At 37.8% G+C, this 21,975-nt stretch overlaps 1 protein-coding gene across 2 annotated transcripts in view; it reads right to left on the minus strand.

Moving 5' to 3' along the window:
• Positions 1-21,975, minus strand: part of LOC109423928 (bone morphogenetic protein receptor type-1B) — a 726,945-nt gene that overhangs the window by 91,372 nt on the left and 613,598 nt on the right. For both annotated transcript variants that reach the window (XM_062849819.1, XM_062849818.1), the window contains one exon: positions 19,625-19,654. In XM_062849819.1, the coding sequence (XP_062705803.1) occupies positions 19,625-19,654 (30 nt within the window). The remainder of the gene's footprint in view (positions 1-19,624; positions 19,655-21,975) is intronic.

Raw genomic sequence — 21,975 nt, forward strand, 5'->3', positions numbered from 1 at the left:
TGAATTCCTAAATAAATTCGTGGTAGAATCTCCAGAGGAATTCTGGGAGGGACCTCTGGTAGAATTCCCGGAGCAAACCCTAAATGAATTCCTTGAGGAATCTCTGGAGGAATTCCTGGATGAATCCGTGGTAGAATTCCTAATGGAATCCCTGGAGGAATCCCTGGAGATATTGCTGGAGGTTTCCCTGAAGAAATTCATGAATAAATTCCTGGAAGATTCACTAGTGAAAATCTGGAAGAAGTCCTTAGAGAAACTTCTGGGAAAACTCTTGGTAGAATTCCAGGGAGAATTCTTGAAAAAAAAAACCATGGAGGAATCTCTCAAGCAATTTATGGGAGAATCTCAGGAGGAACTTCTGGACAAATTCCTAACGGAATCACAAGAGGTATTCCTGGAAAAATCCCTAGAGGAATTCTTGGAGAAATTCCGTGAAACTATCCCTATCCCTGGAAGATTTACTGGAGGAATCCCTGAATAAATTCCTGGAGAAATCTCTAGAGAAATTCTAAGCGGGATCCCTGGAGTAATTTCTGGAGAAGTTCCTAGAGAAATTTGTAGAGGAATTCTCTCAGGAATTTCAGAAGGAATTCTTGGAGAAATTTCGGGAGGAATGATCTGAGAAATTCTTGGAGGAATCTCTGGAAGAATCCTATGAAGAATCCCCGGAAAAATTTCTGAAAGAATTTCTGAAGAAATCCGTAGAGGAATTCCTGAAGAAATACCAGGGGTAATTCCTGGAGGAACTCTTGGTGGAATTCCTGGAGAAATGTCTGAATGAAATCCAGGAGGAATGCCTGGAGGAGTACCTGAAATAATCCCTGGATAAATTCAGGAAGGAATTAGTGGGGAAATTTGTGAAGAAATCCCTGGAGGATTTCCTGGAGATGTTTCTGGAAAAAATGCTGTAGTAATTTCTGAAGGAATTCCTGGGGTAATACCTGATGAAATTCTTGAAGCTATTTAGCAATAGTCTAGAGGAATTCCTGGAGGAGTTCCTAGAGCAATTCCTAGAGGAATTGTTGAAGAAATACCGGGAGGAACCGCTGGAGAAATTCCTGGAGACATACCTGTAGAAATCTCTAGAGAAATTCCTTTAGAAATTGAGGAATTCTTAGAGGAATCCCAGAAAAAATTCCTGAATAAATGCATGGATCAATTTCTGAGGGAATTCTAGGATGAGTTTCTGAAGGAATCTCAAAAGGAAGTACTAAAGAAATCGCTGAAATTCCTGAGGAAATCTTGAATAAATCCTAAAAAGAGTACGTAGAGGAACGCTTGGAGGAATCTCTGTAGCAGTTCCTGAAGCAATCTCTGGAGGAGTTCCTGGAGAAACCCCAGGAGCAGTGAATCAAAATTCAACCATTGCGCAACAATAATGACAATGTCGCAACCTGTATTTGTTGCGACAAACAAACCCATGCGACATAAGTTTGTCCCAACTTGAAAATAATGGGATTAACATCGTACACCACGAGTTTAGAGATTTTTAAGCCTTGCATTGCGATTTTCGAACGGTAACTTCGAGTCGGTAAAGACTGCCACTCTGGTGAAGCTTTATCATCAAACAGTTTCGACTTTGGGTTAGCAATAATTGATTATTCACGAGTTGAAAAGTACGCAACAAATTCAGCTTCCGTTTTGTCTTCAACAAAAAATTTCGAGATCATGTCATTATCTGTTACCAGTAGGGATAAAGAGTAATCGTCGCACCTTCTTTGTTGCTTGTTTTGTGCCTCTTTTGTCCGACAATTCTCTTCACTGCCCAGGAGGAATATCCGAAGCAATCCCAAGAGGCGTTCCTAAGTGAAATGAATCGTTTGTGGAAATTATTAGTAATTGGGAATATTACTGAAGAAATTCCTCCAGAAACACTATGAAGAGTTCCCGGAGCAATTGTTGCAACAACTTCCTAAGAAAATTTTGGTAGAATTTATAAAGAAGTCGTTCCTAGATGAATCGTAAAAGATTTTCAAGAAAGAGTTCTTGAAGTTCCTCCCTTGGAACAAAGGCTTGATGAAATCGTTAGACAAATATCTTAGAAGTTTCGTGCAGGAAATCCGGACGAAATTTAAGAAATCTTAATAGGTATCAGTAGAAAAAATCCTGATGGAAACCTTGGCATCCATGGAAACATCCATTGAAGGGATTACTGTAGAACTCCTTTGAGGAATTTCTGTGAGAATTCTTGATTTTTTTCTTAAGAATTCTTAAGAATTCATTGAAGATATTCCTGAATCCTAGAAAGGCTTATTGGAGGAATTTCTAAAGTATTTCTAGCAAAAACACTCAATGGAATTTCTTAGAGAAATTTTTGTAGGAATCTTCGAAAAAATCTTGCATGAGTAATAAAAGAATCTAAATTTTTTACATCAGCTGATATTTAAGACATTTATACACAACATATCGGAAAATAAGAGATGTATTTTTTTCCTATCAATAGTTAACTTATGTTAAAATTTTGAAAATCAGTGGTTGCAAATATGGTTAAAATAAGTTTTAGTATAGAAATCGTAGATGGCGGTCAAAATCAACATGGCCAACCCAACTTTTTATAACTGTAAGTAGTAGCTCTATCTTTTCTCTTTTCAACAACATTTTGTTTTTAGGGAGTTTTAGAAAAAAAAAACTATCGAAATATTACAGTTCAAATGAGTCAACATTTGAACAAAATCGAGGGGTCCCCAAAAAATGTTGTGGCTCTAACTAACGGGAGGTCCATCAATTTGAGCAACAAGATGCATTTTCCTTACTATTTTGACAAGTACTTTCAAAAACTCGCCACCTTAAGCATTTTTAAAAACAATGTTTGAATAGTGGGAAGGTCTCAGCGAGTGTTACCCAGAAGAAATCCTTGTATGAAAGAATTCCCGGTGGGTTACCTGTACAAAAGGTAATACCTGGAAAAATCATGTATGAAATTGCTAAAGGAATTCTTGGAGAATTGCTTGATGAAATCATTCAAGGAAATTCTAGGAAAATACGTGATTAAATTCTGAACGCATACTTGAAGAAATCGTAAGAAGATTTATTGGATGAACTGCGAAAGAAATCTTTGGAAAAATTCCTGCTGGAAGTTTGGGAGGAATTTCTAAAAGAATCTTAAAAGAAATTTGTTTAGAAATTTCAATAGAATTCCTAAAGCGACCGATCCCAACAGTCGTCCTCGTTAGAATCCTTGGAGCAATTATTAAATGAATTAAACTAGGAATGCTTTATCCGATTGACGAAACCTTCGCAGGAGTTTCCAGCAAGATCCTTGAATAAGTTCTAAAAAACGCTTGAATAATTAAAAAAAATAAAATTGGTGCCAAAATCGCTTTGGTTTCGAATAGGATGAATTTGGGATCGTTAAATTACTGAGGGCATGGTGGCCCTACCAGGAATCTTTAGAAAAAAAATGTTTATCGATTTTTTGCAGTAATAATTAAAAAATCCTAGAGAAAATCTTGACTGATATACTTGATGCTTGAGAGAATGATTTTTCAAAAGGCTCCTGGAAAGAATGTTGAAGAAGTTTTATCAAAAATCCCAGTAGAGTTTCGTGGAAGATTTTCTAGCGAAATGCTTGCAAAATTTCCTTTAGAATTTCCAGAAGGATTTTTCGAAGGAATTCCTATACATTTTCTTAAAGGAACTTCTGGAGGAGCCCTTAGAGGAATTCTTGAGTTATAATCCAAAGGATACTTTGTAAATTTCGTGGAAGAATTCAAGGAAGAATCTCTTAGTTAAACCTTAGCGAAACTCCTTGGAGAACTCTTGTAGAATTATTTCGAATAAATCGTTGCAGTTATTTCTGAAAGAGTTCTTGGAAAAATAATGAAGAAATCTGTAAAAGAACGCCAAAATGAGTGATGCATGCTTGAAAAAATGACAAGATAAATCTTAGGAGAAATCTCTGAAAGAGTTATGTGAGGGAATACTTGAGAAATCATTGCGGAATCCTTCGAGAAATGCTTGATTTCCGTGGAAAGAACATAAAAGGATTTTTTGAAAAAAAAAAAAAAAACAATGGAGGAATGTTTGGACATTTTTTAGAAGGACTACCATTCTTCTGGCGAAATTCCGATTCAATTTCTAGGAAGAATAGCTAGTCCCGAAAAAAAAAAAAAAAAAAAAAAAAAAAAAAAAAGAATGAACCCTCAGAGATTTTATTGATGGAATCCTTGGTGGACTTGCTAAACAATATTTTGAGAAATACTTGGTGAAGCCTTTGTAAGAATCTTTTAAGTACTCTGTATAGATTTAGAAGACATGAATTCCTAAAGGAGTGTGTAGAGAGATACTTAATGACATCCTTGCATAAAGCACTTGAAAGATTCTTGAAGTCAAAATAAGCCTAGAATTAAACAATCTTTGATGGAATACCTAAATAACTACATGGAGGATTGTTAAATATTTTTTTTGGAAAAATTTTGGGAGATTCTTGGTTAATTAGCAAGACGGTTCTGAGGGTTTATATATATTTGTTATTTTTTGGTAGGATATACATACTTTTTTGACCAAAATTCAAGATGATTTCCTTCCAGCCAGCTTATTATAAATGCTCCAGCTCTATAATCTGCGTTGCAGAGCCTTTTTCCAGTACAGCAAATTGAAAGTCGTTCTTTATCACTCAATATACCTCATTTATCACTCCCACTGTCATGTTATTTCAATTTGCAATTTATTTATGAGTTGATTCGGTTATTCCTGTGAAAATTGCTTGGAATGTTGCTTTGTGAATTTCTTAAGTAATGCCTTTGAAAATTGCTTGTAAATTCCTTAGGAACATTTTCCGAATATACATTTCGCAATATTTTCAAATATTCCATTTTCTTTGAGAATTTCTGTGCAAATTCCACTGATATTGGAGTGGCAATTTTTTTTTTGTAGGATTTCTTCGGCCTGTTTGAATTTTTGCAGTTATTGCATTGGAATTTGACTAACATTTTCATTGGAAATTTGTTTTGGAATATCTATGGCAATCTTCTGAAAATTCCTTCAGTATTTTCTTTTGCAATTCCTTTGCAGTTTTATATTGTCCCTTTGTTTCCTTTCTTCTATAATAATTTTTATTTGTATTTATTTCGATTATTCCAAAAACTGCATTGGCAATTTGTTTTTCAAATTTCATCAGCATTTCTTTCGGAAATTTATTCGAAAATTTCTTAAGGAATTCCTTTGGCTCTTTCATCGAGAATTTCTTCGTCCATCTCTTTGGGAATTCCATTGGGAATTTGTTTGGAAAATCTTTCAGTAATTCCTTTAAAAAATTGGAAATTCCAAAGATAGTTACTTTGGGGTTTTTTTTTCATAATTCCTTCACAATTCTCAAAGAATATGGGAATTCGTCCTGCATTTTATTTGTGGATGTCTACGGGCATTCCTTTGGAAATGTCTCAGAAAAATGTAGTAATTCTCAATTGGACTGAAGGAATTTACAAAGATGTTGCAAATCCCAAAAGAATAGAATGAAATTGCCCAATCTATTTGCAAAGGAATTCTCGAAGAGATGCTCAAAAAAAAAAAAAAAATCGCGAAAAACTTTCAGTGAAATTCCCAAAAGAATTTCCATTAATGTTGCCTAATAAGTATTCAATAATGGAGTTTCCAAAGGCATTCCTATGTATCAGAATCGTCAAAGGAATTCCTGAAGAAGTTATGGAAGGTTTCCAATGAATTTGGTCAAATCCAGTCCCAAAAAGAAATGGCAACCCTCTAAGCAGAATACTCTCTTCGAATCAGTGTAATCAGTTTTGTACATTTCAACTCCGCCCTCTAATGCTTATCCTTTGACAGATTCGCGTATTTCGGCTACCATTTGTGACACTTGTAGTTGTCCCACTTACTTGTACTGGATAAATGACACTGAGGAAGATTATATTAATGGCATCAAAGAATGTCTGCAGAAATATCAAAAAGAAATTTAAAAAAAAAGTTGAAAGAATTCTCACGCAAATTCAGAAGAAATATTCGAAAGAATTACCAAAGATTTATTTCACAGAAATTTGCGAAGAAAATGTCTTAATCTCTAAATTTTTGGAGGAATTACCAAAAAATTTCCCAAAATAATAACCGTTAAAAGTCTCAAAAAAATTGCCTGATGAAATTTTTAAAGTAATTTTCGAAACAAGTTTCATCGAAATTGCCGAAAGTATTCCGAAAGAAACTGCGGTAGGAATTCCCTGATTTATTACTGAAGAAATTTCGAAGAAATTGTCTAAATTACTTTCATAGGAAGTATAGACGGGGATTGAAGAATTATCGAAGGAGCTTCCAAAGGAATTGCCGAATGATTCCTTAAAGAAGATGTCGAATGAATATTGAATGACAAAGATAAAGTAATTATAAAAAGAGAATACTGAAGAAAATTCCAAGGAATTGCCGAAAAAAGGGCAGAAGAAAAAGCTGAATGAATTGCCGAAAATTTCCCAAATAAATTTGCGAGAAAGTTCTCAGAGTCATTGCCGAATGAATTTCTTCATTCACCGAAAAAGAAAATCCCTAAAAAAGGCTGGAGGAGTTGTTCGAATTAAAAAAAAATAAAAAGAATTACTGAAAACTAAATAAAAAAAAATACGCCTGAGAAACTACAAAACCGATTGGTGAAGAAACTCCAGAAAACATCCGAATGGTTTACCAATGAAATTAAAAAAAAATGACCTTGAGCTACACTCACACAACAAACCAATGAGATAACTGGTTGTATGAAATTAAAAAAAAAATGCTACTTAAACTGGTAAAGGAATTGTTGAAAAAGTTTCCAAAGTAATAACCGATGATTTTTTCTAAAGGAAGTGCTAAAAGGTTTCTAAGATGTAAACGAAGAAATTCTCAATTAAATTTTCGAAGGAATTTGCCAATTTCAAAGGAAATACTGAGGAATTTCCAGTAGGAATCTAAACTGTGTGGATCAGGGGTTCTCAAACTTTTCTAGCTTACGACCCATTTTGTATTGCAATATATGTAATTGGTGGTGACCCATCAACACATAACATAAGCCATTTTTGAAAATTTTGACTGAATTTTTGAATAAAATTTTATTTATTTCATGACATACCAAGTGACATACCTTTGGTTTCGTAGCACTTAATGAAGCAAACTTTAAAGCTTTTTACAGTGCTTTTATCGAGTCGATTTACCTTTAAAATAAGGCTATGGTGCCCATGTGTTCAGTTTTAAGAAGCCTTAAGAATTCGAGATAAGTTGGCATGCAAATTTAACCAGTCTGGTTCCATGCAGCCCAACAGGAAAACAGATGAGATTGCCAAACGTTCGATGTTTTTATTTTGTAATTTTTGCTGCAAGTGACAACTTGGACTCATCAGAATACGAGGAAAATTTAAAATTTTTCCACAATCCATTGGAGAGAATTCAAATAAGAAATTTATTATAATATCACTCAAGCTTCGCGACCCGCTGGTACATAGGTCGCGACCCATAGTTTGAGAAACGCTGGTTTAGATAATTTCAAAACAATTTCCAAAAAAAAAAAATTGTTGAGAAAGTTCTCTGAGGAATTGTTGAATGAATGTTTTCCGAAAATAGAAACTTTACGTACTTTGTGAAAATTTTATAGTTTTTAAGAATCGTGCTCACAATTGCTCTGCAAAAATATTTTAAAGTGCAAGTAGTGAGTTAATAAAACAAAAATGCTGTCACTATTAATGCTGTGTTTAAGCCGAAAATGCAAATAAAGTCAGGATACGATTCTTAGATTTAAGTATTCATAATTCATATAACTGTTCTGGAATAGTCATTTCTGAACAGATCTAGTGATCTTTGAGAGGTTTCGTGTATAGGATCATGATTCAAATTGTGGAACTGTAAATCTTACATGGGTTCAAACCTCGTTAACACAGCGTATGTGAGGTTCGAACCTGAAAACAGAATCCACCAAGAACCAACCAATCTCACACATATTCTGCAATTGACTCGCCTCAACCATAACAAACCAACCGTAAAGAAACAATTCTTGGTTCTACTCGAAGTCATCGTGAAACGTGACGGTACCATTTGTGCAAAGAAATGTAATTTCCTTCTATTTTTCCACGCCACGCTGCTCATCCTTATGCTCATTATCATAAAAATTGATTTTGATAGCTTTTTTCCATCACTTCCATCGTACTCGTCGACAGCACAGTGCAGCGTTGCTGGTTGGGTCAGTTCGGTCGTCATCATCTCCGTCCAGTCGTCAAGTAAAGTACAAAAGAGATTCTTCTCCTTACTCTTGCTGCTGGCAAACCAACAAGACGGAGAAAAGACTTCTTGATTATTCAATAGGGCTATCCCTTCCCGCGCGATCGACCTTCCCAGTCCCCGCCACAGCCTGTCCGAAAATTTATTCATCTCATTTTTCTGTCCATCGCCGGGTCCGAGATACTCTATCCCTGCCGCGATGAGTATCAATATGAATCTTGATAATGGTGTTCCCCCTTATTGATGGATCTTTTTCTCTTCTCCATGTGGACCATCATCATCATCATCAAGAAGCAGACAACGGACGAACGCACAAAACACCACCACCACCACCAACCACGGGGCAATCAACAGCGTTCTGCTTCAAGTGGCTGCCAAAGATCTTTAGAAATTGAAACCAACTCTTGAACTCTCGGCGTCGTCGGCAGCCGCCACCGCCGCCGTCCAGAATGGCATAATGGCCTAAACGTTCTCTCCACCAGCCAGCCATCGACGACGCGGCTCGGGTTTCGTTCGTTGTGGTGTGCGAGAGTGTGTGGTTTCGGAAAACATCTGCATAAATAATCCAAAGTGTCGAATCGAAGTGTGTTACACTACCTTGGCCGGTTTCTGGAGTTCTCGCCTTCGCACGTTCAACCGACGGACGGACGAGGTCGAGCTTCCCCCATCAGAGCCATTAAGGGTAGGTAAGGGTAGGGCAGAGGGTGGGGTGACGGCGAAAAATTGCCAAGTCTGTGGGCAAGAAAACCAAGAACATTCCACCGGACAGAAGAACACTGTTTTGTTTTGTGTTATTCTTCGGGGCTCTTTTCGTTCGCGTTCTCCAGCAGCCAGGTCTGCTAGTGGCGCGGCCGTGACTCGGTTCCTATAACCTCACACCATGGACCTTGCGTAGATGCTCGTAGGAGCAGCAGCAGCAGCAGCCAGCCGTGCACGGTTCATCGCTTTCCTCAAATGGGCAACGAGATGGCCAGAAAGGCAAAGAAAAAAAAAACGAAATAAAATCTGATTCCTTAACACCCGAAAAACGTTACTACAGCAAGATGCCCAGAAGAGCACAAGGTACATGCAGTTCCACAAATTGTAAAAGGAAACCAGCAGCGCGGTGGAGAATGGCCATAAGAACCATCAGAGCAGTGGTTTTCAATTATTTTCAGTAGCTTTTACCAAAACTTGATAGAAAGTATTTCTTACACTCGAACTTCTTGGACCCGTGTCTACGTTCTCCACGCCATTCAAATGCTCATCGAAGTGCTGCTTCCACCTTTCGATCACCTCACGTCACTCTGCCAAGAGCCCCGTTGAGCTTCTGGTAGAATTCCAGTGTTTCTTTGAAAATGCACAGCAGTTCTATTTTTTTGCACTCCACTTCTCCCGCGCTTTTTTCTGCCAAAAGAGGCGGGTCTGCTGTTTCTGCTTCTGTTTGTAACATTCCACGTTCTCTCGGGCCCCTTGCTGCAGCATTACCGCCCGCGCTGCATTCTTCTCCTTCAAAATCGCTCTGCACTCCTCGTCGAACCATTTGTTCTGTAGACTCCTTTCCACGTACCCGATGGTACTCTCGGCTGCGTCGTTGATTGCTGATTTTCCAACAGTCCTCTAGAGGGGCCACATCGAGCTCGCCCACGTCTGGCAACACTGCTTCAAGATTCTGCTCGTATGCTGAGGCGACGTCTGGTTGCTACAGTTGGTCTAGGTTGTTCCGTGACGGTCGCCGGTACCGTACATAGTTGATGATGGAAAGTTTTGGGCGCAGTTGAACCATCACCAGGTAAGAGAATTGCCGTCCGTCAAACAGAACGTGGTACATTTACGATTCCGTCTGCTGTGATGATCTCCAGGTGTAACGATAAGGAAGGCTGTGGTGTAAATAAAATCATCTATATTGATGATCAGATAAAAGGTTCTTAACCCTAGTAGGATGTTGGGGTTGATATGACCTAGATGGGCACGCTGTTGGCGAAAATAAAACAGTGCTGTCATTGTTAAATAAGAGCTGGTTACTCAAGGTTCCCAAATTTTAACGCCCCTATGCTTCTTGAAAATTGCTCCAGTATTGGTCCCTTTGAACATTTTTGGATGATTTTTCCGAATATTTATTATTCAGATTCGTGCTTTAGTAAAACTGCGCAAAGCCAAAAAATTGCGATGAAATATTCATACATTTTTCCCTCGGACAAATTTCTGGTAGAATCTCTGAAGAAACCGCTGCAATTTTGATAACTTAGCAACATTCACTTGGTGATGTAGGTCATCCGAACAATTCTGGAATTAAGACGTTCAAGGTTACTCTATCAGTCAAATTCTTTCACGATTTAGATGTACTCTAATACTTCTGCCCAGAATTTTCTTCAAGATCCCCTCCTGGAATTCCTCAAGGAATACCTCCAAAATCCCTTCAGGATCCACCCGTGAAATACTCCAGTAACTCCTCCAGAAATTATTCCTGGCATTACTCCAAGAATAACTCCGAGAATTCTTTAAAAATTCCCTTAAGGATTTTGTTTTTGAAAATTTATCTAGGAAATCCTCAAAAAAAAACTTCAGGAATTATACCAGGGATAGCTCCAGCAATTACTCCAAGAATTTATATCTGGATTGCTTCGAAAATTTCTCCAAGGACTTTATCGGATATTTTTCTAGAAAATTCTCCAAGAAATCCATCAGAAATTGCTCCAGAAATGCCCACAGGAATACCTCCTTGAATCCCTCCTAGAATCCCTCCTAGAATTCCTTAAGGAATTTCTCCAACCATTCCTCCAGAAATTCCATTTCTCGAAAATTCTTCCAGGAATTCCTCCAAGAATTCTACCAAAAATTCCTACAAGAATTCCTCTAGGAATTTCCCCAGGTATTCCTTTAAAGCTTCTGCCAAGAATTCCTAGGTATTACTCCACAGGATTTTTTTTTATTCTTCAACCACTTAGCCTAATTTACAGCTCTATTGTCCACTAGGGCACTGCGTGAGCGATTCCAATTGGAAGCTGTACATACACTTTGTACAGCGCCTAAATGTATTCTATTTCTAATTGTACTACATCGAACTGGAGGCCGTTGCGCTGCTTTCACTTCTCTACCCTATCATGGTTGAATGATGAGCTCGAAGATGTTGATGAGTGGCTGTTGGTTGTTGCTGTTTCCAGTCCGATTGGGGGTCCATTATGGGATGCCGTTCTCCAATGTCCAAGTATCCGGGGGTCATTTGAGCCATGGGCTCAAAAGAGGGTCAGTGTCAGCTGCTCTCAGGGGGAAAGAGCAACTGACGAAAGTGCCGGGCTGGGATCGAACCCATGACCATCTGCTTATGAAGCAAACGTGTAGCCACTACGCCACGGGCCCCGGCGACACAGGAATTTCTCCAGGAAGTCCTCCAAGACATGTTCCAAGAAATTCTCCAAGCCATCCTCCAGAAATTCCTTCAAGAGTCTCTCCAGGAACCCCATCAAAAATTCCTCTAGGAATTTCTCCAGAAACTCCTCGAAGAATTCCCCCAGAAACTTGCAGTAAATCCTCCAGAAATTCTTCCGAAAATTACTCCAGGGATTCCTCTGAGATTTCTTTTAGGCATTTCCCCAGAAATTGATCCAGGAATTCGTCAAGAAATGTTTCAAGGAATTCCTACAGCAATTTCTTCAAGAATTCCTTCAGGAACTTCTTCAGGAATTCTTCGAATAATTCTTTCAGGAACTTTCCCAGGGTTTTTCGAAGATTGTTTTTTCAAGAACTCCTCCAGAAATAACCTCCATGAATACCTCCAGGATGCATCAGGAAACCTTTAGAAAATAATTCTGCGATTACTCTAAGAAATCGTGCGAGAATCCCTTCAGGGATTTCCCCAAAAAAAAAAAAACAAGAATTCCTCAAGGAATTTCTCCAAGAATTCATCCAGGAACTCTTTCAAGACATCTGCCTAGAAACAGAAATTTCCCCAAGAATTTCAACAGGGGTCCTTCTAAGACTTCTGCCAATAATTTCTCCAAGAATTTCGCCAGAAATACCTCCAGGGATTTTTTTCAAGAAATTCCATCAATAATTCATCCTAAAAATCCTTCAGATTTTTTTTTGAGGATTTTTTGGAGAAATTCTTGAAAAAAAATCCTAATATTATTGCTTTATGAGAGATATCTTTGGAGGAATTCCTTAAGGAATCTCTGTGTACATTTCTGTAGAAACCGATGTAGAAATTTCCGTAACAAACTTTGAAGCAATCGCTAAAATAATCACATATTTCCGGATCCCACGAGGATTTTCCTTGGCGGAACTCTTGAAGCGCATTTTGAAGAAGTTTTTTATGGAATATCTAAAAAACAATGAAGATTTTTTTGAATAATCTATGGAAGCACTACGGAAGCAACCGCTGAAGAAATTTCTGAATTTTAGATTTTATTATGATAATGCTCCAGCAAATTTTTGAAAATATACGTGGGAAATTTTCTGAAAAAATCTCTGAAGGAGTTTGTAAACGAAACCATGGATTTATTTTAGAAGGCATTTATGACAGGTTTCCAAAGGAAATCCTTGAAGAAATTTCTGGGAGAGTTTATCTTTCTTGAAGTTTTTAAAAATCCCTTAAAAATACCTTAACGAAACTTCGAAGTTTTTCAATGAATTTTGAATTTCTGATTTCGTGGAGGAATCTGTGGAATTTTTTCCGAAGCAATCATCGTAGGTATTTTCGGAAAAATCCTTGGAGAATTTTTTGAGAAAGATCATGGAAGGTTTTCTAAAGAAATCATTGGAAAAATCTCAGGACAAATCTCTAGAGAAATTGTTGAAGAAATCCATAGGGGCATTGCTGAAGCAATATATGCAAGATTCACATCTCTGGAAGTATTTCTGTAGAATCCCAGAAGATTTTCTAATGAAATCTGCAGATGTATTTCTGCAGGACTGTTTTTAAGAATTTCTACAGAAATTTAGGACCGATTTTCTAAATCAATGCATTCAATTTTTTAAACTTATTTTTTTAAACTTTTGAAGTGGACCTTTTGAAAATTTCTGAAAAAATATCTGAGGAATTTTTAAAGCAATCCCAAAAAAAAATCCTAGTGGATATTTTTGAAGATTCTGTGGAGGCATTTCCGGAAGAATTTCTGGAGGAATCATTGGAGAAACTTTCGTAGAAAACCCTTCAGGAGTTTCATAGAATATTTTTTTTTAATTCTTAAAAAAAACAAAACCATTTCTGAAGGAATCTCCGAAGGATTAAAAATACGGTTGCCTTGGAGAACTTGCTGAATATTTAGAAGAACTTTTCATCCCTACACGAATTTCTCAAAAAAAAAAACTTAAAAGAATATGTTAAGAAATTTATGGAGAAACCACTGAACTAATGCAGTATTTCCTAAAAAATCTCTGTGAAATTTCTAGAAAAAAACCTAAATGAAACTCCATGAATATTGTTCAAAAAATTCCTCGAAATCTTTCCAAATGAATATCAGAATTATTTTTTTAAATAATCTTTGGAGGAATTTATATAAGCAGGCTTTTTAACCCTAAAAGGGATACCTTCATGGCCTCAGTTTCGTCACCTCGCTGAGTATGTTCCATCGAAGACGAGCTCTGAAAGGCGCCTGGGGTCCAATGGACCCCAGGTATCCCTTTTAGGGTTAAATATTGTGATAATTAATTTTGATTGGCTTTTCTCGGTGATACTAATACTACTCAAAGAAGGAGGGAGTAATGAAAGTAATGAAAGAAATGGTGGATAGAATCGGATGAGTGCGACGAGAGAAATTCAATAGAAGTTGAAATTAAGGACAGACTTGTTAGAATCCCAAAATGGCCGCCACAATGGCCGATTTTAGCACCTACTCACGATTTTGAGGGCACAAATCTCTACGTAGACAAAACCAGCGCACCTGATCTTCTTATTTTAAGCTTATTACAAGTGAGCAAGAACAGAATAATAAAATGCTTTGTTGTGTGAAGGTTGCTTCTTGAGATTTGTGCGTTTGAAGTTTTAATGCACTGTTAAAGCGGGACGTCAAGACGTTTGTCCGTAACAGAGGGCTATAATTAAACAACACAATCACAAAAACATGACATGACATATCTCAAAAATTTAAAAACATACATTTTTTTATATGTTACGCCAAATTTCCAGAATTTTCTGATAAAAATATAAAACCACCCAACTAACATTTATTGTGAATGTAAACGTCAACAAAACGCCCTCAATACGGCTTGGTGCTGAGTTACTGTGTAGTACATATGGACGGACGCTTCTATGCAAGCCCTATATCAATGAATCTGGCGAACTTAATCCACATGTACAGAGGATGGCCAAAATGTTTGGGATAGGCAACTTTTTTTCTCCAACAAAAAAAATCTACATGCTGTAACTTTTCATAGAGTGCATCAAACAATCTCAAATTTTGAATGTTTGGCAACCTATTATATGTGCATCTTTGGTACAAATTTGGGCTCGATTGAATAATTTTTCGCGAAGTTAGAACCGTTTGGGTAAAACACTATTATTGAGACAACTAATTTTTAAACTATCATATCTCGGAAAACGGTGAACCGTTTATCAACAATTTATTGATACTTCATACGATGTTATAATATTTTCTCATGGCGAATTAAGTTACACCGGGTTGAAATAGTTTAAGAAGCATTTACATAGTGTTAGTGTACGTTCAAAATTTCATTCAATTCGGTTCACTGGTTTCCGAGATATGACAGTTCAAAAATGAGTTGTCTAAAAAATAGTGTTTTACCCGAACGGATCTAACTTTGCGAAACATTAATCAATCGAGCCCAAATTTGTACCAATGATGCACATATAATAGGATGACAAACAGTCAAAATTTGAGACTTTGTGATGCACTCTATGAAAAGTTATACCATGTTGAACTTTTTTGTGAGAGAAAAAAAGTTGCCTATTCCAAACATTATGGCCACCCCCTGTATATGCTGTGCGAGCAGCTTCTATGCCACCAAGTCATAGCTCTTTTCTTGGCTTCTATGTAACCACTAACTGAATAACATCTTGTGAAGGCGCTTTTTCAGCCTTTTCACAGTTGTTAAATGATAGTTACATGGCATCCCCAAATTATTCGATTAGATTATGGATACCGTGGCGCAATAAATGTGGAAGTGGAATTATCGCATTTAAAGTTGAATAATTAAAGTACTTGCCGCTACTTGGAATCGAACTCCCGATCTCCGTATCCACTGGTCCCGATGATGTCCTCGCTTCCACACTGCTATATACCTATACATAGTATAGAAAATAGCCCGTTTTGTATTACACCAGACAAGGCTTCATAATTGTGCCACAAGAAACCTTACACAACTTCATCTTGCTGCAAAAGCTTGTGAAACGTCAAACACAATAATGTTTACATTCTGTTCTTCGTCACAGCTTCCAGCTGAAAGAGTGTTCTTTAAACAGCTACGAAGCGCTACTGTTTTGTGTACTTAGAAACATTAGAAAATGTACTGTATAAAAGCAGCTGTTTTATTGGCTGGGACTCTTACATGTTCCGGCAAATCTGCCGGAGTTGGATTAAAGTGCAATAAAAACAACACAAATAATTTCATAGTACAGAGATGGATAGCTGTAAAGTATTTGTGTAGTAGCTATATATCCCGCTTAAAGTTTGTTTTGATAATAATGTTTACATCCGACAAGCCGTGTTGGTATACCGACAGTTTTTTTTTTTATTACAGCTTCTAGCTGTAATGATATCGCAAATCCCAAGTAACAGAACTAGCTGAATAACAGTTTCTTTAGCTAAAGTTTGCCTAAGAATAGTTTGTTCCACTCTTGTACAGCAAAAATGTTTCTTGGAAACGGCCTTCAAAGCGCTGCTAGTTTGTGGTTTTGTCAGTATTACGAATTGTACTGTATAATAGCAGCTATTTTGTTAGTATTTGTTCGATTTGTTCAAGTTTTCACATCTTCCGGGAAATCTCCCGGAGTTTAAATAGAGTGCAGTAAAGGCAGCCCCAGTGATAAGTGATTAATTTCTGAAAACCGAGTTTGGTAGCTGTATGGTGCTTGTTTTGTAGCCGTGTATTAGTTTATGGTTTATATTTGACTAGCTTCCCCCTTCAGCGTTGATTGCTTCAATTCGATGGTTACACAACAGAAAGCAAATGACTGAAGCTTATAGCGCTGAAAATGTCAGTTGGGCAGGGTACCCCTTTGGTCCCGAGACCATGAATACGTGAGAAAAAAAATAATTACATATTGCATATTGCACCACAGTTGATGTACACGTGCTGTAGTCCCATATACGGGAGGCACATTGAAAGCCAGCTCCCAGGAGCACATTACATTTTGAGACTAAAAGTTGTGCGCCTCATTTCACTCAAGATGTGTCTCATGAGCTTCGTCTCATGCGCTGATTAAATTAGAAAATTTCACGACAAAAACTTTTTAAACGAACGAGGATTGAAGCCTTTACCTTTGTATTGAGAGTCCCTAGCCTCCTCCTGCTCTTCTTGGCGTAACGTCCTCACTGGGACAAAGCCTGCTTCTCAGCTTAGTGTTCTATGAGCACTTCCACAGTTATTAACTGAGAGCTTCCTCTACCAATGACCATTTTGCATGTGTATATCGTGTGGCAGGCACGAAGATACTCTAGCCCAAGGAAGTCAAGGAAATTTCCTTTACGAAAAGATTCTGGACCGACCGGGAATCGAACCCGTCACCCTCAGCATGGTCATGCTGAATACCCGTGCGTTTACCGCCTCGGCTATATGGGCCCTCGAGTCCCTAGCCGTATCGCATAGACCAACCAGACACTTGTGTTGTGTACGGAAAAAAGTTGTTGAGGTTCTTCGTTACCAAGAAGTTGTTTTCACCTTAGATACCAACAGCTCACGCTGCGCATGAGACGAGCTTCCCAGGAGCTATGTGCCCAGCTCGCACCCACCAGGTTTTCGTGAGCCTCCTAGCAGCGCAGTACACTGCGATTTTGAAGAGCTGGGCGAAAATTTGGTGGGAGGCTCGTTGTCACATTTATGTACACATGAGCATTTTTCAGGGCAAACTGACATTCGATTCTTCACACTTGTGCTGTTGAAAATTTGAGGTGTGGCTTCGTTATATATTCACCTTAACGCAATTTGGCCCCTTTAACGTATAATTTTTTTTAAATTAGAAAACTACAAAAAAAAAGAAGTTCAAAATCGGTATACTGGTTCAAAAATTATGATTTTTTGAAACATTTTAGTTTTTAAAAAACCTTGATTTTTTGGACCACCCTATCTGAAAATTGGCCACCCTAATGACGAAATACAGTAAAAACGGGTCCAATTATTTTCGATGAGCTACAAATCCACCAAGTTTCAAAACAATCGGAGTTGCACCGTTTTTCTATGGAATGGCTGTATAAAACACTTTTTCTCGTCCCAAAAAAGTAGACCCCATACATCTTGAGACGTTTGACGCAGATGAAAAGGTAGAAATGCTCGATAGAGTTATTGTCTTTGTTTCTGACGAAACTCGTGGGAGATAATCATGTGGAATCCCAGAACAACATTGACAAACATTGTAGAAATGAAGCTGCTGCTTTGATGCGGTTCCCAACTAACAATCACTCATTTAACAGGCATCATTATGACGAAATAATTCAGCATAATGTTGAATAACATTTGAATTATTTTCACGTACAACCTTTGTTCGGGTTTTGTTCACACAAATTTGTAGAAGTTATAAAGTATCGAGTTGTGCACCAACTTATCTTTTTTTTTGGTTTTCAAAGCGTTTTACAAATGTACAGGTAAGTTAGGTAAGTCAGGTAAGCTTTGGCAAAAATGACTGAAAATAAATAAAACGCAAAAATGTTGAACTCTCACGAGAGTAATTATTTGCTCTCATGTTGAGAACACCTACCATGAAATAAGAATTACATATAAAATTACCTAAATCCAGATTAAAACTCGAGACCTGTCGATTGCCAGCCGCATGCCTTCCTATCTGCGCCATCCTAGAGATGGTGAGATGCAGCACCCAAAGCAAAACATAATCTTCCCATGACTCAATAATGATCACTCCTAAACTTATGTTCAGCAGTGGTGAATTAGCACAGCACGTGGTAATCAACTGAACAACGCCTTATAGTTGAACAGCTATTCAGCCCAAAACACGTGATTTCGTTGTCAGTATTTTTATCGCACGGTGAGAAAACTTGTATCGAAAGCGGCCAAAAAGTGTTGGTCCTTATTGAAGATATTGTTTCCAGACGAACTAATTGCGATATGAATATGTTTTTATTTTTATTATTAAATGTCGATCTTTAAAAATGTATGACAATATGTGGTGTGGTATGATCTTGGACATGGTGCCTTTACGGCATCTGTTCAGGTAATCTACTCATGCTCAGTCAAAGATCCGTTAAGCAATTATTTTTATTTATGCTTTTGTCATAGAAGCTTGATATTATGTTCAATAAATAGTGCATAAAGATGTTTAGGGATACTTGAAATGTGTCGATTTCTGAGTGCTGTTTGATTATCTAGGTGACTGTGGGAACAATATTCAGTAAACACGACAGCACTGAAATGTCAAATGCATCGATCCAAGCGTCTCGTACAATCGAACTAGATAAAAAATATAATAATCAAGGTACAAGATATCTTGTTACAAACTAATAATAATAAATAAATGCCTCATTTTTACGTTAATTGCGTTTCTTGGCACTCAATGTTAAACTACATAATTCTATTCTATTTTATTTTATGTGATTCGTTTAAAATTTGGGTTCTTTAATAACTTGGTTGTCTAAACAGTTTTAGCCATGATTTATCCCATAACCCGAACAAAGTTCCGAGTCAAACTATGACGGACTGAAGGCGTTTATATGACAAGTGAAAAGCACATTGTTCAGGAGCACATACTTATCGATACATCAGCTTAATAAGATGCAGACAAATGTTTTGTTAAACTCTTTTGTTAAGAATCAATGCTTGTCGAATAAATTTCTTGTTAAACTTTTGAAAAGTGTTTTAATTTATCATTGTTGATACCGATGAGGAAAGTCGAACATTGACTACTTTCTCAATTGAAAAATCATTTAAACAGTAATGAGTAGAGTATAATTTTAGTTCAGCTATCATTACCATTATTAAGCAACAATTTAGCAAGCTTGCTTGTTTGTGACTTGCAATTGTTAGTTGGGTAGCCTTCGTCGAATGCAAAACGAGAAAAAATGTCAACTGGAGCGACTGGAGTCAAGTGGAGTAAAATTGAAACGTGAAATTTAGTGTAATTATTCGATTTCCAGTGCCAAAGAGGCTGGTTATCGACAGTCTACATCTTTTTGTTTGCATCTTAAATATGAGTTCAAAAGTAAGTCGGAATATCTGTAATGTTCCAACTGATGTGACGGGAATTGGCGCATATGACAAGGTAAGTTTTTACCCTATTGTTGAATTCGGTCAAGAACTCTGCCAGAATATTCTCTGAGTAATTTTATAAATAACTTACCATTTGACGATTGATGAACGTCTTTGGGGCCTGCAAAGATAGAAAAAAAAAGAGAAGTTGATAAGTGGAAAATTGTATCTAACCCTTTGTACCCTCTTTAAAATTGATTCCTGATTAATGTTGTTTAGGGCTTAATTGACTCCCGAAATGGTTACGTTTGCCCAGTGAATAAATTCATTCCCGATTGGGAACCACTGCAGCAGAGGAACTAAAGCTTGACGATGAGGAGAATTGTGTTGGGCACTGGTGACACCTCGTGTTCCGAGCACATCCGAGACTCTGGCTGGAACGAACGTTCAGAACAGAACGTAAAAAGAACGCTCGGAATATATCAGATACCGAGTCCGGGAAGAAAACGACCAACAATAAATAAAACAAGAATCGAGAGGAGAAAAGCGTAAAAAATACGATGATGACTACAATGATGAGGATGAGGTTTGAAAGATGATGGTGTATTGAAATGAGATAAATATTACAAACGATTTCTTTCCTTTGGCAGGTCTTTTCGTTGGAAATGCGTGTTTTTGTTTGGTTCTTCTTTTCCAGCCGTATTCAATGCACCCTCTTCGTTTCCTCTCTCTCTGCAACCCGACAGCATGTTCGTTTGTTGCCACGGGATTTTCCCTTTATTTTGCCTTTCAAGGCATCAGACAATATGGAATACGTGTTATTCTTATGGAGTTGAGCCGTTTTGATACGCTTTTTCTCTATCGATGTGACCATTCTTCTGCCAGAAGGCGAGAAAGTATTGATCTCATCCGACCGTCGACCGTGCATCCCAACACCGAAATAGCGTTTTCTCGACCGAACAAAATGTCATAACTCACGTCAAATGGCCACACGCGCAACCGTCCATCGTCAATCTCTCCCACATACCTTGCGGATCGTCGTAGTCGACGTCGTCGTTGAAGAAGGCATCATTTGTCATTGCATTCCCAGACAACATGTCTAATCTTACACCGCATCGGACGGAGTAAGAGCAAGAGGCGAGCAAGTGTGAATCGTTGCTGTTTAGTAATATTCCCGAAAAACAAAACGTCTGGCTGGCGTGAACTTTCGCGTCTCGTGCCGCCTTAACTAAGTTGAACGACGACACGGCACGACGAGATTTGATCTCTGCTAATGTGCGGTTTTTGAGTATATTTATGTAGGCCATGTCTCGGAAGACGAAATGGATGGAGGTTTCTTTTGGCACAACGGATCCCAAAAAGTGTTGGAAAAGGGGCGGGATGATGCACAGCATCGGCAGCTGTTTTGTCTGATGGCGGAAAATAGCGAAAATCCGAACTACAGACAACCAGCAGTACTTCGGTTGGAAATGCTGCCAGAACAGAAATACAAACCTGCATCGAATTGCGACTTAATACGAAGCGTGTGTTGCACTGAGAGAAAATAGTTTGAAAGGTTGAGGTTGGAATCTAGACAACCATACCAACATGTGAAATGGGCGCATAAACCATTGCGAATATCTGCTTCTCCCATCTCTTCTTGGTGTATTCCCAATTATTCATGACATCTTTTACCAGTAACGGATGGAGATGACTCCCCTCTATCAGTTAAGTTTGCATGAATAAATTGAAATACACCTAGGAGAGACGGAAGAAGCTGACGTTTGCAATAGATGTTCCGCCCTTTTCACATATTGATCTATATGTTGTGCGGTATACTCATAACAGGTCCGATGTTTTTAAGAGTGTCGACTCAGATTCAAGAATTTAATTTTCTCGCAGTTCCTCTCGATTTAGCTCTCCGGGGATACTAGTAGGCAAGGATGGGAACACTCACTTTCAAAGAGTTACACTCACTAGCTATTTTCTCAACTCAGAAGCTTGCAATCAAGAAAAGATGTATGGACGACTTTTGTATTGTGGTTTTGTCTAAAACTTTGACGAATAAAGTAGGGGTCGCACACACATACCAAAGTCGTGACAAAGTTGTAAAAGCGACTCTCCACGAGGTGAGTGTAATTTACATTCACCTCGTGGAGAGTTGCCTTCGCAGCTCCCTCATGACTTCGGTGTGCGTGTGCGACCCCTACTCTATTCGGCAAAGTTTTAGACAAAACCACAATGCAAAAGTCGTCCATACATCGTTTCTTGAATGCAAGCTTCTGAGCTGAGAAGTGAGTGTTCCCATCCTTGCTAGTAGGATAGATTGGTGAGCTCGTTCCATATTATTTGAAAAATACCGTTGGTGTATGAAATAAAGAACTTAAATTAATAACTTTTGGAGTGTTATTCGTTCCCTTGTTGGTGTCTTGAGGTGTCGACTCATAGCTAGAGAAGCAAAAAATTGAGTCGTATGCGCGAAAAGTAAATTTGTATAAATCAGTATTATGTTTGCACATTGCA

The sequence above is a fragment of the Aedes albopictus genome, chromosome 2 (genome assembly GCF_035046485.1).
Source record: "Aedes albopictus strain Foshan chromosome 2, AalbF5, whole genome shotgun sequence".
In the NCBI taxonomy this organism is placed as follows: domain Eukaryota; kingdom Metazoa; phylum Arthropoda; class Insecta; order Diptera; family Culicidae; genus Aedes; species Aedes albopictus.